Genomic DNA, 18,307 nt, shown 5'->3' on the forward strand with positions numbered 1-18,307 from the left:
AACAATGTCCAATTGTTTTTGATGAAGAAAAGAGCAGTTTAAGAGCAGCTACTCACAGGACACGAGCTATGGCACATAAAGTAAGCTTTGTTAGGCTATTGCCGTCTTTTTAATCCTCTTTCGTGGAAGTTGAACCACAGTTATGAGTGAATTGCGTCTGTTGCTTCGTTGGTTCTGTTCTCACTATAAACGAACCGCTGCTGAGCTTGAATGAAAGTGCGCCGAGCCCTCCTCATCCTGGTGCTCTCGGCTTGGATGTTTTGTTTCGCATCCGCTTGTATAAATATACTCAAACAACCTTATCTTTGTGGGGAAATGCTCCCTTTCGGAACAAATGCTCCAACAGGACAGGTGTGAAAGCGCCCCGAGTCAGTCTGTCAGCCTCCAGTTACTGTGACCATTATCAGGGAAACAGTTTCCACGTGCCTAGCTGTATGACTTAAACAGAACACTATTTTCACAATAATTGTCCTAGTTTAGTATTTCTTTTTAAATCTTAAATCTGCGATTTAATGGCAGCTAGAGGAAAAACACGTGAGGTGACGTCGCTCGCATTCAATACATTTTCTATGGAACGAGCACAACGAGGCCAAAATCGGAAACCCTCTTGTGAAGCAACACGTGACGATCGTGTACATGAATTTCGCGCTCCTACGCGTACAGACGCGGACCAGCAACGCGATATGAGAAAATAGAAAATTGTTCTATTTCTGTCACTGTCGCCAGCAACGGATTTATTGATCAACAAATCCCATGCGAGAACACTGGCCAACCCAGAAATTGACATAAATTTGAAAAAAAAAAAAAAAAATGGAGTATGGGATGTATTGGTGCTAAGAAAAGACAGGAAATTTTTAAATGCCTTTCAAATTCATAGCCAATCAGAGACGACCAATGACGCACGGGCAGAGGCCGATGCGTGTTGCTGTCGCTTGCTGCTGCAGTCGCATCGCGCCTGTGTGTTTGCCTTCAGCTCAACGCCAATGACTTTCGCATTTCGCCATTGCTCATCGCCTCCCGTGTGTTTTGCCCCATAGAGTGTACCAATGGTCCAAGACAAACCTGGTAAGGGAAGGTTTTGTTGTGACGACCCGAATACTGCTGCTCCATAAATGAGTCACTGAAGAGGGCTGCCATATTGTTGTGCTGTAAAAAATCAAAGTCATATTGTTAAAACAAATAAATAAAATGTAATTAAATCTCAATTTGATATGAAAACCAACATGGACAGTAGTAGTATGTGTGTTGTTTTCTAAATATGTGGTTAGAGACCCTCTTTCTGGTACTGACTTGGTTTGGGTTAAAGTCCAGTGTAATGCTTTGCAGAGGGGGAACAGGCTGATGTTGATGCTGGTGCTGCTGCTGGCACTGACGTGCCTGGTCCACTGCATGTTGTGATTGCTGGTAAAGTGGATAGGGAGGAGGTGGCTCCCTTGGCATGTTGCTGGTATCTAAAGCAACTCCCTGCATCAAAAATAAATAATTAAATATATAGACCTATTGTAACAGTCTGAGTCTTTCACAGTGATTTGTACAAAAGGCTGGATGGATTTAAATCAAAGAACACCCCCATTTTTATCAAAACCAGTGTTGTTTTTGGCAGCCCTTTTTAATTTTTGTCTTCGTCTTTTGGAAGATAATACTGATTAGTCATTTTTTGGTCATCTCAAAATGTGTCTTCGTCCAGTTTTTGTTGATGAAAACTCAAGACTAATTTTGTGTAGTTGTCGTCAACGTTTACTAAAAATGTTTTCATCTGTAAACTTAAAAAAATTTACTTAAAAAGTAAATAAATAAATAAAGGTTTCGAAATACCGTATTTTGAATGAAAATTGATAGAAGAGCACATATTGTAGCATCTACAAGCTCAACGCCAACTTGGACTTGCAACCTGGAGGACGCTCGCTGTTAGCATTAGCCTAATGCTAACACTAAACTAACGTATGAGTTACATTTAGTGTGTGATGATCACTCAGCACAGACATTTAAAGGCTAAAGCAGCATTGCGCATTCTCTCTTGCCAAAACAAATCTACCGTGTGTGAAAGCCTGCATGAAGACTGGAGACGAGACACTGTTGAGTCAGGAAGTGGGGGGTACGGGACGTCACGGGTAACACAACCAGACACTGCCATGATACAGGCTAACTACACATAAAATGTTCCACATTGTGAATAAGTGACAGACAAAAACTGGCAATAAGCTCGTTATGTTTTAGTCCCCAAAAACACGTTTTAGCTCATTATCGTCTCATCATGAAAAAAAGTGTTGACAAAATGTTTTTGTTGTCGTCATCGTTGACGAAAACAACATTGATCAGGACTTAGAGTAATTTCAATATAAAATGTAAATTTTCATTGTGTTTATTAAAAGGCTTGGGATGTGTACCTGTGTGATGGGGGACAATGATGGGGACATGGTGGGAGACAGCTGCTTGGAGAGACCCCGGCGCTGCTCAGCACCAGGAGAAAGGGTAAGAGGGCTAATGGGTGCTGGTCTTCGCCGAGGGGAGTTTCCAGAAAGACGCAGAGAAGAATTTATGGAGGGATTGCTAAGCGAAGACTGTAGCTGGCAGTTGTTGAGGGATGCTTGTATTGTGGGATTACTCAAAGAAGAAGAAAGGCCTGCAAAACAAACATATGAAAGATATCATATTTTTGAAACAGATTCAAGGGGCTAAAATGAGTCATGATTCCTTTAAGTGTTACAGAGAAATTGGCCTTTATTTGCACAGCAGCGTCTAGGTCGGATGGAAATAGCTGCACATGCTGCATGTAAATATAATGAGGCCATATCAGGGTAGTACTGTGTAATGTGCCCGTGATATTCAACAAACAAAAGCAATTTTACCAGAAGCACATTGGAACAATCAATCAACAGCTTTCAACTCTTGTGTAATTTGTGTTGTTAATGTACCACTCAGTACTATTGGTAGCCCACAAATTAGCATGGATGAGTAATGAGGCTCCCGACAGAAAATTTGACAATTGCACAAAATAGATTGCGCTGTATCGTTTTGGCTTACGACTTAATACACCCATGAAGCCTAGGCAACATGAAGGCTTTATAGGAATTCAACAAAAATTGTGGCTGCTACTGTTTAAAGCATTATGTATTACAATTCCAACGAATGCCCAGTCCAAGACACCAGCCTATATTGTGTGATTATGTAGTATCTTTATTGCATGATTGGGAGGAGAGTAAAAGCCCAATTCAGAAAACAGAAGCAAACTAAGAGAGAAGAAAGAAGAGCTTATTGTAGAGACGGGTCAAAAGTTCCTGTATCTCTGCTCAGTCAGGCTGAACTGTGCTCGACCACACATAGACACAAACTACAGACTCAAAGAGAGCAGTCGCCGCAGCCAAAGTACAAAGTTAAAATGTTTGAAACAGAGAGATCATTCACTCAGCTCACACATAGTTGGCTGCCAGAGATAGGCATCTCAAGCCCAAAAATGTGAGCAGTGGTTTGAGTTTGAGGCAGCCTGCTTTGGCAGGAACTGGTATGGGGGAGTGTGCCACAATAAGAGTCACTATGGCTAGGTTCAGACCGAAGGTCTTAATGCACGTAGATTTTTTTGTTTTGTTTTTCCAACTCGAGTTTGGCATTAACTTGACCGTCTGAACGTGACAAATTGCACAGAGGTGGACCATTTCAAATCCAATCTGGGTCACTTCCATATGTGGTTTAAATCAGATCTGGGCCACATTTTGCCAGAATGTGGCAGCGGTCTGAACTGTCAAGTCTCCCTAATTGGAATTTATGAAGCAATTTCATCAGCAAAGAGCGAGAGCGGCAGGCAGGACGGCAGCGACGCAGCTGTGCATTAGTGTTAGCGCCTAGTTTGAACTCTGCTTTTACGCAGAAGGCGGGCTTGACCACAGTCATTAAAAAAATATAAAATGAAGAAAAAGATAAGCCTGATAATGCTCGTTTTTTTTTCTTCTGTGCGCCAAATTGGCAATATTTCAGGACTGCTTACATGGCCGAGTTGGGGCAAACAGTGCACAGTGCGTGCACGCGTTCTATCAATCCATATGAACTTTGAATATGAGACTAAACGGGAATTATTAATGTCTGTTATTGGTGTCCTCTTTTTGGAAATCAAAATATGATCGCCCTAGAATGACATAAAACCAGCATGAGTAGTCATTTGTTTTGATGCTTCTCCGCATGCGAGTCAGTTTGCTCAGCGCGTGTCGGACTGCGAATTAGTGCGCATGCGTAATAATTGAATGGGGTCGGTGGACCAAGTCTGTCTGAACAAGCACGCCCAAAAAACTGATATGAGAACAAAATCGGAATTGTGCATTAAGACCTGCAGTATGAACCTAGGCTATGATACAATAACAATAAGGGCAATAAGTAGACAAGACAAAATTGTGTCTATGGTAGACATTCTTTCAGGGGTTATTACTACATTTACTACACAATTTCAGTCATTTATAGTCCCATAATTCTTTAAAACCATCATTTATAATCTGCTTCTTAATGATTTGGGTCTCTTTGTCTGTTTTCATGACATACTACCATTGGTATGATGACCTAAAACCTAACCTCAAGGTGTGATATATATATATATATATATCAAGAGCAAAAAAAATCTGAAATTAGGAAGGGAATGACTAATTTTTTCACTGTACTGTTATGTACTGTATATTCAGTGTTCTGAAAAATCATACTCATTCTGTACACTCAGGTAGTCAGCTGACCTAGTTCTTCTGAAACATGACATTTGCTGAATCTACACATTACCAACGGAAGCAAACCTAGATAATCACACTTCGCAGAAAGTAGGCAAGGTTGGAACATCGCATTTTATTTCAGGGCCAAGGAATAAATCTTCTGACCTAGTTATTGAAGAAATTGAAGTAATGCACATGATTTCTTAAGGGCTACATAACTTGTTTATCATTGAAACCTATAAATCCCAGCAAGTGCACTGCATAATTAAGAACACTAAGGGGTTGTTTTTTTTTTTTTTTTTTTGACCAAAGCATAGTGTACAATGTGTACCAGTGTGCTTTGCAAATACAGTGGACCCTGATGATATGAGCATCATCACAAGAGAAAAGTCTCAATAGCAAGCAAAATCCAGAAAATACTCTCTAATTTAGTGTGTTCGAGTCCCACGGCATCTCACCAATCTCTCTCTTTCGTTTTGACTCCCCAAGTGTCTTGGTGTCCCGCCAAAATAGACTTAGGTGTTAAAGGGTTAACATTATGGGATATGTATGGCCGTCCTTTCTCTTTTTCCTCCTGCTTGGCAGGCTCACACTTTTGTTACATCGCTAGAGTTCAGCCTTCATGGTAAGTGCTTGAATATTATCCATAAAATTGTTTTTATACTTCTGATTTTCTTTTCATATTTTTTAGCCTTTAAAATGATAGGAGGGTCATGGGAAGTGTTACATGCATTAACTGGAATTCAGTTATTTTCTCATGGAGAAAATCTCTTTATGACACGAACACATTCATCTTACGAGCTTGGTCATGAAATGGCTTGTGCTCATATCATGAAGTCCACTGTACCAACAATGGAATAAGCTGATTTTATTTAGAACTGACTTTATGCTAGAGATAGTGTACAGTCTCCAGTCAGTCCCAGAACACAAAGCTAAACAGCCTTTTACACTCACCTTCACATGTACAGTACGGACAATTTTGAGTCTTCAATTCATCTAAACATGTTTGGTTACAGAACTTGTGAGGAAGATGGAGTAGAAAAGGCTCGCAAGGAGCGGTAGACCATGCAAAAGTCAACACAAGAGCGCCCAAAAATCCTCTCGACTGTGGGGCAGATGTACCAACCACGATTCCATGACAATATGTCACATGAACTCCAATACTAAAGTCTCATCTGAGTGCCCACTCTGTATATGCTAATATACAACTTAAATATAATAAGTGAACCAAACAAAATTTTTATCAACCTGTTGTGAACACATTTTTTAAATAAGTAAGTAGTAATTTGGGGTTGGAGATGATGCCTAACTTGATGTATCTTAGTTAAGTCAAATTACAGGCATGAAAATGGGTCCGGGGTTAAAAAGGTGAGAAGAGTGTGGAGGAAATATGTTCCAGTACACTGTACACACTAGGGAACTCCCAAACAATTTATCTCCTGATAAGTCAGCCGACTATTTTTACGGTTAGTTTACTAATATTTCCCCCCCGCCCCCCTTTTTGTACTAATTTAGCAATGAATTTTTTGATGACTCTTATTAATTCACAAAAACATTTTGGAACATTTAAATTTTTATTAAAGTACAAATAAACACATAAGCAGCAATAAATCACAAATAAACAATAAGGTCCAATGCTGATAGCATTAACTAGTGCAAAAGAATGGAAAACAGATTCAGAACATTGCCTTCGCCTTTCCAACATGATTCAAAACAATTCTTAAAAAAATATCTAGCATTAATAGTATAGTATACTACTATACAGTATAGTATAGTATAGTATAGTATAGTATAGTATAGTATAGTATAGTATAGTATAGTATAGTATAGTATAGTTACCATACTATAGTAGTAATTAAAGTTGCACCGATACCAGTATAGGCAGGGGGTGCCGATCCGGCCCGAATTGGTGGTATCGGTATCGACGAGTACCAACATTTAGGGCGCCGACACCATCTACTGGCATCACTTTAGCGCAAATGAACTATCCCCCCAAATCCCGATGCATGACATCTGTATGTCTTTGTCTCGAAATTACCAAACGAAAATAACACCTTCGTCTTCAATATTAAAGATGTTCACTACAACGAACATCCGCGATGTTACGCTGCTTTTCTTTTTGAGCTAACACTTGCTGTAGTAGCGCCGATGGGATCAGAAAGGTTAAGACCGTGAGAGACTAAGCAAACTCATGGTTTCATGATGAACAATGAGTGGCAAATTAAGAGCGCCGTACTTCACACTCGTCCTGTTTATGAAAGTCGATTGTCATATTATGCTGGTGTTGTGCAGTAATGAGCATAAGTGACTTCTGTGGCCGGAAAACACTCAAGCGGCGCAGCGCGCACACTAGATATCATCAGATAGCAACCTAGATGTTCTACGTTAGATCCCATGCAAACTCTTGCGCGCACACACTAGATATCATCAAATAGCAACCTAGATGTGCTACATTAGATCCCATGCCATTAGCTGCGTGAGCCCAGAGCGACGCGTAGTCCATATACTACATTGATGAATTAGAAACCGCCATGACTGAATGGAAGTTAAGCAGGCCAAATCAATCCATACCAGTGACTATAGATAATGCTGCAAATACTTTTAATTCAGCACATGTTACAGATGGACTCGGACCACAAATAGGATGTTTTGCTTATATGGTAAGTATAGCTGCTAAGAGAGCTGCAGCAATCAACAGTGTGCCCCACTTTACAAACAGTAAAGATTGTTCTCAACACTTACAGTATATACAAAATTTCTTCAGATCAGTAAGAAGTAAGCACATAAATATTATGCACTAAAATGCTTGTTTATATGATTGCACTGTTATTTTTGCTTGTTAGCAAAAAAAAACAAAAAAAACAAATAATAATAATAATAACAGTTGTATTTTCTGTTTCAGAGCATTAAATGTATTGAATTGTATCGAAAATCGTACCGAACCGTGACTTAACTGTATCGTTGCATCCCTTATATGTACATATATATATAATGTTTCTTTTTTTTTTTTTTTTTTTGGTATCGGTATTGGCCGATACTGCACAGCCAGGTATCGGTATCGGTGCAACACTAGTAGTAATAGTATAGTATACTACTATACAGTAATTAATAGTATTATAATTACTGCCAATCAGATTTTTCATAAAGGGTGTCATTTTAAAGCTGTTCTTAGTGTAGAATCTGAATTCTGAAGTATGTGGGATTTTAACTCCAGAAATCGTTATTTATATGACGAACACGACGTGCTTTTATTTTGAAATGTTCACCGGAAGTGCGTTCGCTAAACCGCTAGCAGTAAGCTTTACACTTTGCATAAAAAAACTCTTTTTGTCATTGCATGCGGTGTCAGTAATCAATTTTTTTCATTTGCAAATGCTGTTAACCAGCGTTTTTTACTGTATGTTTGAAGTGTCACCTTTTAACCGCAAGTTTGAGTTGTGGAGAAGACTGCCAATGTTTTATAGCAGGCTAAAGTAGGTTATCTTTTTTCCCCATTAGCCTCAATGTAGCAATGCTAACGCTTACAGTGTTTAATATAGATCTGTTTCCTTATTTTGTATGTATGAACTTTAATTCTACGGCGTGTTGATGACCAATTAACATCTGTGAAAGAAATTGAAGTCTTATATGCCATCAACACGCACGCACGTGATGATAAAACACAGTGGAGAAAATTACCGCCCTTATTTTTATTTTCGTGCGATAAATGGAATGATTGCATAGCGCGACAGGCTTAGCAACTTCAATAAAAAAATGTCATTAGATGGATTTACAATCTGCCAGCTTGTAATTGTCTTCTGTCGTCTTCCAAAATTACAACTGGGTGACGGCGCTTTAGGTGTTTATTCACAGCCGACGTGCAGCCGAGCTTGGCATTGAAGAGACAGAACACAACAGTGTACCCTCCTTTGTTTCGTTGAAATAAGTCAATGTTTTGTCAACTGTAGTGCGCTTTTTGAGCTTTGTGCCGCTTTCCACAATTCACGTACGTCACCAATTTTTTTACTTCAAAACGGTCTGAAATTAGGAACAACTATTTTTTGTACCCAGTGTTCTTTTGGCGTTCTTTCAGACATGTGCAGATCTGACTCGTCAATTTCCTGCATTTCTCACACCAAAACATTCCCCACCCTCAACCTGAGTTCTCTTCAGCACCTTAACTTACTTCACATTGATATGGTTAGTAAATATTTTTTACTCTTTTTTAAATTGTCGCATTGCCTTATAAAAGATTAAAAAATTGTCGGGACATGTATTCATCTATTCCGCCGCAATGGATGATGAGTAGTTGTGGTAACTATGACAGAGTAATGATTGCTGTTGTTATGTCATGTGTGTTCTGTTCAACAAAGTGTGTTATTTCTTGGGGTTGTGCGGTGTATGGGGCACAAGAAGAGCAAGTGTTAAAAACAAAAGCCAGTCTTTGTCATTAATCTACATGTCGCTCACCAAAATATTTACTAACCAAATCGATGTGAAGTAAGTGAAGGGGTTGAGCGCTCTGGTTATACTATATAAGGTTATACTACAGATTGTTCAGTAAACACCAAGCTTTAACAAAACATTCAGCAGTGTGTCCAGAGCCAATGCCTCTTGTGTCCTAAAGGGATCCACGGATAGAAAGACTTGTAGTTCTTAAAAGGTAAACGTTATTATGAGTTAAAATAATTTGACATTGAAACCCCTATTGATGTTTTCACTTTTATACAATTTGTAAAATTAGTTTAATAAGTAGGTCGCCATTGTTGTTGACACGGCAGGACGGTGACGTCACATGGTTACACTGCTGGTCTTGCAGAGTAAGACTTAAGTAACTTAAAACATCTCATCTGTTCAACCCTTTCAATTTCAACCCGAGAGGAATGAGCATGACAGCACTGTCGATATTTCACAAAACAATCAGCAAAAGCAAAATAAACAGGAAAGACAAGATAACGCAAGGCGAGAGTAGGAGGGAAAAAAAAACGATGTTCTGCCAAAATGTGCTACACCAGCGAAACGAAGAGGCGATCAAGAATCGATTTATAATCGAATCGTAACTTCTGAATCGTAATCGTAATTGAATCGCTAGGTGCCCCAAGATTTCCACCTCTATTTCTAACAACATATTTTAGTGTAAGACAACAATTGTGGCCTATTAGAGCCTTTCAGTCTTTAAGACCGAGGTTCCGTTTAAATGCATTGTTAAGCATTTTAAAATAGCTTAATTCCCTTGAGTTAATCCATTGAGTTTTCTCCCTTCATTTATTTGGGGGTAGGGTCATTACTGTTTGAAAATGTGTTATTAATTAAATTAGCATGTACTGTTTATATTGTACAATTAGTTCAGGTTAAAAAAAAAAAAAAATGAAGTTCACCTCCATATGATGAATGAGCAGCACTCAACCTAACTAAGGTATCACTTCAGTAATGGAAGCTCACAAGAAATAAATTGCTGTAATCTAATTCATACAAGTTATTTTGATTAGTGCAAACTCAAACAATTTACTATAATCCAATTATTAAGGTTAATTTGAGTCCATAAAACTTGAAATAATCAAGTAAATTGCCTCATATTAATGTAAGTAACATAAATTACATTTTATAAGGCCGCAAGTTTGCATTTTCTTTTTTTTAGTCAAGTCAACTTATTATATTTTACAGTGCACTTGATTTTTGGCTGGCATTAAACACTCCCTGCAACCTTTTATTTAGCTTACTGAATACACAAAGATCATACGCGTGAGGCATTTTTAGGACTTCAGCCAAGTGAATGGGCAACCGTTCACTAACACTCCTTGTACACGCCATCTTGTGTAAATGGTGGACTAGAAAAGCTTTAACTCACCCTGTGAATTGCTAATGCCAAGGTGCATCATAGCAGCTGGCAAATTTCCAGTGCTGCTACCTCCGCTGAGATTGGGGTATCCTCCATTGTCCTCGGGGTCCAATGGAGTTGAGAGAGGGGACGGGAAGTGAAGGTTGCTGAGATCGGGTAGGGAGCCTCCTGTATTTAATGAGCCCTGATAATGGGAGAGACCAGGGTTTTGCTCCGGTGATGGAAAAACACTGAAAGACAAAATAATAATAATAATCATAAATTGATTTATTCAGTTTACTTTTCCACAGCATGATAAAAGTTGAGCATATCCCTTCTTACAATTGACAAAAGGGAGGCTACACCCTGGACTCCTCACAAGTGAATTGCATGGCATACAGAGGTAAATTAGCGTAGTCATTCAGTGATCTTTAGACCAAAAAGCATTCAAAGTTCTCCATCAACCAAGCATCAAAAACAGATCAGTGCTGGATTTGAAACTTCAATCTTTATTGTTTGGCAAAATCACACCTTTAAATTAATGTTGACTATTCTTCAGTATTTAAGAAATATGTACTACAATATATTAGGTGATTTTCGGCCCCTGAAAAAAATGCTTCAACTTAACGGAGACTCTGCCTAATTAGTCCATTAAATTGAAATCCATCTGTACAGATATGTATATACTTACTTGATGCCAGGCACTTCACATGATTTTGGCCTCGATGCAAGAGACTGGGCCTGAAAAAGATTTGTTTAACAGGTACTCATTTTAGTAAATGTCTCCTTTGGAAGGTAAATACTGTAGCTATATTCTAACCATGTGTTGGTAAAGTGTAGAGAGAATAATATACAGTAGCAGCACAATTCATTCATCTTCTTATCCTCACGAGGTCGACGGGGGTGCTGGAGCCTTTCCCAGTGAATTATGGGCAGGAGGAGGGGCACATCCTGAACTGCTTATTAATGTTTTATATGGTATATTGAGACATTGAAAGAGACATTACGTATCCAATACATATAGAGAACTACAGCCATCCCTCGTTTTTCGCGGTAAATAGGGACCAGAACCCGCCGCAATAAGTGAAAAACCGCGACGTAGTGCCAACCCCCCATACCCAGACAAAAAAAACCCAACAATTTTCTTGTGTTTTCAGTGTATTTATGCAGATTTAGAATTGGAAAGAGATACATAAGACATGTTTTTTCACTTTTTTCCCCAACGTACAATTAAAAAAATATATATACTCTATATGTATATATACTATACATACAGTGCCTTGCAAAAATATTCAGCCCCCTTGAATCTTGCAACCTTTCGCCACATTTCAGGCTTTAAACATAAAGATATGAAATTTAATTTTTTTGTCAAGAATCAACAACAAGTGGGGCACAATCGTGAAGTGGAACAACATTTATTGGATAATTTAAACTTTTTTAACAAATAAAAAACTGAAAAGTGGGGCGTGCAATATTATTCGGCCCCTTTACTTTCAGTGCAGCAAACTCACTCCAGAAGTTCAGTGAGGATCTCTGAATGATCCAATGTTGTCCTAAATGACCGATGATGATAACTAGAATCCACCTGTGTGTAATCAAGTCTCCGTATATATGCACCTGCTCTGTGATAGTCTCAGGGTTCTGTTAAAAGTGCAGAGAGCATTATGAAAACCAAGGAACACACCAGGCAGGTCCGAGGTACTGTTGTTGAGAAGTTTAAAGCCGAATTTGGATACAAAAAGATTTCCCAAGCTTTAAACATCTCAAGGAGCACTGTGCAAGCCATCATATTGAAATGGAAGGAGCATCAGACCACTGCAAATCTACCAAGACCCGGCCGTACTTCCAAACTTTCTTCTCAAACAAGGAGAAAACTGATCAGAGATGCAGCCAAGACGCCCGTGATCACTCTGGATGAACTGCAGAGATCTACAGCTGAGGTGGGAGAGTCTGTCCATAGGACAACAATCAGTCGTACACTGCACAAATCTGGCCTTTATGGAAGAGTGGCAAGAAGAAAGGCATTTCTCAAAGATATCATACCAAGATACCATAAAAAGTCTCGTTTAAAGTTTGCCACAAGCCACCTGGGAGACACACCAAACATGTGGAAGAAAGTGCTCTGGTCAGATGAAACCAAAATTGGACTTTTTGGCCACAATGCAAAACGATATGTTTGGCGTAAAAGCAACACAGCTCATCACCCTGAACACACCATCCCCACTGTCAAACATGGTGGTGGCAGCATCATGGTTTGGGCCTGCTTTTCTTCAGCAGGGACAGGGAAGATGGTTAAAATTGACGGGAAGATGGATGCAGCCAAATACAGGAACATTCTGGAAGAAAACCTGTTGGTATATGCACAAGACCTGAGACTGGGACGGAGATTTATCTTCCAACAGGACAATGATCCAAAACATAGAGCCAAATCTACAATGGAATGGTTCAAAAATAAACGTATCCAGGTGTTAGAATGGCCAAGTCAAAGTCCAGACCTGAATCCAATCGAGAATCTGTGGAAAGAGCTGAAGACTGCTGTTCACAAACACTCTCCATCCAACCTCATTGAGCTCGAGCTGTTTTGCAAGGAAGAATGGGAAAGAATGTCAGTCTCTCGATGTGCAAAACTGATAGAAACATACCCCAAGCGACTTGCAGCTGTAATTGGAGCAAAAGGTGGCGCTACAAAGTATTAACGCAAGGGGGCCGAATAATATTGCACGCCCCACTTTTCAGTTTTTTATTTGTTAAAAAAAGTTTAAATTATCCAATAAATTTTGTTCCACTTCACGATTGTGTCCCACTTGTTGTTGATTCTTGACAAAAAATTAAAATTTTATATATTTATGTTTGAAGCCTGAAATGTGGCGAAAGGTTGCAAGGTTCAAGGGGGCCGAATACTTTTGCAAGGCACTGTATATATATTTCAATAAATGTTTTTTGACGCACTTCAAATGTAATAATTATGATTAGCTTTAAACTAGGGTTGGGAATCTCTGGCATGAAGCCGATTCGATCTGTATCTAGATACACGGGTTACGATTCGATTAAAAAACGATACATTTTTAAGGCCGAGCGATTCGATACAGTTTAAGAACGATACGGTTCGATACAGAGTGAAAACGATACGATAGTAAACATTTGTTGTGTGTGTTCGTACAGTATTTTAAACATATAAAAAAGACCACATTTCTAATAGCAAAATTAAACAGCAACATTTCATACCAATGTTATCTTTTATTTTTTTATGAAAAAAAAAAAAAAAAAATGAGGCTTACTATATGACCGTCATTTTGTTGGATGGGATCGATAATAAAACAAAACTCCAGTGACAGACAACAATAAAATGCAGTAATTCAATTACTGTATTTCCTGGTGTTTTGAACACCAGAGGTAAGTAATTTAACTGCAAACTTTCAACGTAAACATCTTACAAACAAAAAATATTAATTATATGCTGCAGCTCTAGAAAAAAAGAATTAAACCTGCAATGTTATCATGAATAAATAATAAATTATGCTTTACCACTGGTATAATTGGGGGAATAAAAACATGGCATTTTAGACAGACAGGTCAATAATCATTACTTTAACTTTATACACAGCAGAGTCTTTCACTTATGCCTGTGCTTCCACATTTTTTATTCCTCATCACTGTCCATATCTTTTTTGAAGGGCAGATTTTTTCTTGAGGAAGATCAACTAATCCACATGTTCATGTTTAAGTAGACTGCGTTTCGTGGAAAAAAAAAAATCTCCAGACGGTCGTGCTGCCCTTTCCACCATTGTAGTGGGTTATTTTTCAGGGTTAAAAACTCACGATCTCTGTACCGCTCCACACTTCACACTAGCTCTGTCCCATGCGAACAGATCTGGCTGCTTTCCTCACTTCAAAGTCCGACTTTTGTTTTTCCTGGGTGCGTCGAAAATCAATCGCTGCACGTCGCTGGCGGGGCTCCTCAAACTGTCCATTGTTTTAGCATGTTGCTTTGTTGCCACTACTAGTTTCGTTTTCGTTTTGGGCAGTGAAGAAAACGCCCATGATGATCGGGTAATGACGGCGACTAGTAGCGGTTCTGCAGAAATGCATGGGAGTTGAGGCAACCACGACCGTGAGTTGGCCTTGTCCATATTATATCATGCGTGCGGTCTCAATCTAAGTGCGCTGTGTGGTGAATGACACAAGCGCAGCATGTGAAGTAAAAGCTAAATTATTATCCCATTAAGCAATGCATTGAACTAGGCATTAGAAGCCGATTCTTGTGCTCGCAATAGCCGAATTTAATCTCTACTATCGGTTCATTGAATATTTAACGGCTAATTACTGTCGAATGGTAACTTTACTATCGATACAGCCTTACCTCTAACCTGTAAAACCGGATATCCGGTTGTATCGGTTTATCGTTCTCAAGCTTACTTTAAACATGTTACTGTCCCACTGAATTATTTTTAAATATGAATAAAGTAGTAGTAGTAAAATGCTTGGCTATATTAAATGCTTCACTGAGTGAGTCTACTCAAATCTGCTCGGAGCTGCTCACTTACACACAATGAGTTACCACAGCAACTGTTTAACAGGTCAAACTATGATTGACGCATGCGGCGCTTTAGAAGTTCGTGACCCTGGCAAGATCCTCGTTAACATTGATAAACAACTCAATTGCACGTGCTCTGCCTGCCTGACGAACAAAGAGCAGGGAGAGGGAGGGAGCAAGAGGGAGACTGTGCGATCGGCTGGCACAGCTCATCCGTACAGGGTTAGGCTTATTTTATTTATTTTATTGTTTTTTAAAGTGAAACAAAATCCCTGCTGGACTGAGGGCGCAAAGTTTGAAGCGCGAAGTAGCGAGGGATCACTGTATTCTATATTTTCCCCAGGGAAAAATCACAACTGTATTTGTAGTGGGGTCCATAAGTCTTGGGACATTGCATCAATTATTCCCCTTTTTGGCTCTAAACACCACCACAATGAATTGATTTTTTAAATGAAACAAACTTCAACTTCAATTGCTGGTTTTTAGCTTTCATTTGAGAGCATTGCAAGAAATACATTTCAGTTCATTTGGATGAAGGTCAGGTGAGGCCACTTATTTATGATCGAAGCAAATTTCTTTCTTTTAGGTCTTCAAATTATTCATTCATTCATTTTCTGTTCCGCTCATCCTCACAAGGGACATGGGGGCGCTGGAGCCTACCCTAGCTAACTATGGGCAGTATGGTAGGGCACACCCTGCATTGGTTCTCAACCAATCGCAGGGCATTTCTATTTTTTTTTTTTTTTTTTTTTTTGAGAATCTGTGTTCACATGGTACAAATAGAGTTTGAAAGCAGTAACCAAGCAGCATGTACTGTATTCACCATTCTTACCTTTTTGGCTTCCCACAGCTGCTTGGGGAGGGGCTTACTGACGCCTATGAGACCTTCCTCATTAGGTAGGGTAGGGAAAGAAAAGACTGCAGAAAGGATGAAATACTTTTTATTACTGATTTCATACGGAGGAATAATTATTACTCTGCAATGTTTGAGGAACATAGCAATTACCGTCTCCAGACCGATCCACTTCTGCCTCATTAACACTAGCTGCATGCCAGCCTCCACGAGAAACACAAGTAAACAAGCAGAAAAAAAATGTAGAAGAGAGAGTGAATAGATGAATTTAGAAAAAAAAAAGCACAAAAACAAAACGATACATTTTCTCCTAGGTACAATTGTGTTACAGACTTCGTTTTTTGGAGCAGGGTGAACTTGCGCAAGCTGGGTTTTTCGTTTGAATCTTTTAAAAAAATAAACAACTCTCTCAGCACAGAGGGCCTTTATACTGTATAGTTCTTTTATCTACACCATCAGAGCATCTAAAGTTATTATTAAAATTACAATAAACCACCATCAATTGCATTCAAGATCACTCTGCAAAGAGCTAAACTTCAGAAATTAAAATACTGTACCCTAGTAAAACAGTTTAGATACGTTTTTAAAACATTTATATGACTTCCAAATGTTTTAAAGTAGGGATGCAGCGAAATGAAACTTCTGGACCAAAATCTAAAACCGAATACAGTGGTACCTCGACTTACAAACGTCTCTACATATAGAAGTTTCAGGTTAAAGCGGAAGGTCAGAATTTTGACGTTAGGCTTAATCTTCGAGTTAGCAGGGATTAAGTTAGTCGGTTGAGTTGATTTCAACAAATTCTGTGCAGTTTGTTAGTTATTTATTAATTTCAGGGCTCCAGAGTGGCTAAGCTAGCGCAAGTCAATGGTCCCTTCATAGCATGCCAATAAAAAACAAGCCTTACAGATCTAACAGTCAAATATCAAAATGGAGATCGTTGTTCAAAATACCCATGCGGCCAAAACAATGTCACACCAAAATGCCATTATTCATTTATTTCTGTGGAAAGTATTTTTTTTAGATGCGTAATGCGACCACAATACAGTGGAGTGCTTCAGCCACTCGTGTTCATGCTGCAGTCGAGGAAGGTGGGAAGTCAGACTTATCCTACTCGGATGGTACCAGTTGCAACCTCAAAGAGTTCCAAGCATTTTGTATTTTGGCCTTCAAAATACATGTTGACCTCCAGCAAACCTGGCTTCTCGTAAGCGATCAAATAGGGGAGGCAAAATGAAGGCTAAGGTAAATAGACCACACTTTAAACTGCCTTCTTTAGTTTTACTATTGCCAGTCTGCTTTTCGACCAGCAGCGCATTTTGTCGAGTTACGTCTGATTGAAGTAACTCGTGAAGTCAGGGTACTTTTTTTTTTCTGACTTCGTGACTAGGCCCCCCCAGTTCGAGTGGCGTTCCAATTAGGGATGTCCCGATCCAGGTTTTTGCACTTCCGATCCGATACCGATATTGTTATGCACTTCCGATCCGATACCGATACCGACCTATCTGAGCATGTGTTAAAGTTTAAAGTTATTTAGCCTCCTTACTTAATTGTCAGACTCATGTTGAAAAAGGTTTTAGTACCCTTGATAATAAGTAGCCAGCTGAATTAGGTGAGTTTGAATAACACACAAAGGTTGGTAACAAGAAACTGACCTGTTTATTCAATGACAAACACAAAACATTATAAATAACAAACAGAAATGGCATAGTCAGTCAGTAAAACGTGCAAATAATATTGTAAACTGTCTTAAAAAAGCAAAACACACCAACAACCTCAGTGGAAAATCCCACAAATCCCCCAAGCTATTAGATGCTTTTAATGTTTCGTGCATTAGTTACAAAAATTGTATAAAATGCCTCTCAGGTTTAAATAGTTAAATAATCAAGTTAACATTTTAAAACAGTAAATAAAATACTCAAGTCCCCATTCTGTATCAGCAGCTTTAAACTACATTCAATTCATTTAATTTTGCGAATCAACTGTTAAAGTTGTTAAAATTGCTCCCGTTATTCCATAATTTCCCTTCTGTCTACTTTCGACATATGAAAGTTTTAAAACTGTTTTGAAGATAGATTCAAGTCAAGATTTTGCCGATTTAGGAGTATTTTAGATAAAAAGTTAATTAGGTTCGTTTGGAAGGTTCACAACAGCCTACTAGGGAAGTCTTCTGCTTTAAGATGGCGGCTGTTTACTAACGCATCTGGTTTTCAATACTTCAATGTTGCTAACGCAGTCGAGTCTGTCGTGTAGCATCTGGTTCTATATAGATATGATATCTATTATCTCCAGTAAAACGACGTTGACGTAGTTTGTTGCGGCTGTCAGCAGAAGTCAGGTATTCTTGTGTTTTTTATCCAGCGGCATGAGTTGAGCTAAAGCTGTGAGTTGAGCGTTGGCATTACCCGGGTCTAAGACAAGTTATGTTTACTTTCAGG

At 38.9% G+C, this 18,307-nt stretch overlaps 1 protein-coding gene across 5 annotated transcripts in view; it reads right to left on the minus strand.

The window, feature by feature from the left end:
• The window catches only part of crtc3 (CREB regulated transcription coactivator 3), a 101,865-nt gene that overhangs the window by 22,708 nt on the left and 60,850 nt on the right, over positions 1–18,307 (minus strand). For 3 of the 5 annotated variants that reach the window (XM_057836791.1, XM_057836773.1, XM_057836764.1), the window contains 7 exons: positions 16,023–16,073; positions 15,849–15,934; positions 11,174–11,223; positions 10,513–10,733; positions 2,388–2,623; positions 1,291–1,464; positions 1,063–1,146 (listed from right to left, as the gene is read on the minus strand). In XM_057836791.1, the coding sequence (XP_057692774.1) occupies positions 1,063–1,146; positions 1,291–1,464; positions 2,388–2,623; positions 10,513–10,733; positions 11,174–11,223; positions 15,849–15,934; positions 16,023–16,073 (902 nt within the window). The remainder of the gene's footprint in view (positions 1–1,062; positions 1,147–1,290; positions 1,465–2,387; positions 2,624–10,512; positions 10,734–11,173; positions 11,224–15,848; positions 15,935–16,022; positions 16,074–18,307) is intronic. The other 2 variants (XM_057836800.1, XM_057836781.1) reach the window with 1 other exon arrangement.

This window comes from Corythoichthys intestinalis, chromosome 1 (genome assembly GCF_030265065.1).
Source record: "Corythoichthys intestinalis isolate RoL2023-P3 chromosome 1, ASM3026506v1, whole genome shotgun sequence".
Classification (NCBI taxonomy): Eukaryota; Metazoa; Chordata; class Actinopteri; order Syngnathiformes; family Syngnathidae; genus Corythoichthys; species Corythoichthys intestinalis.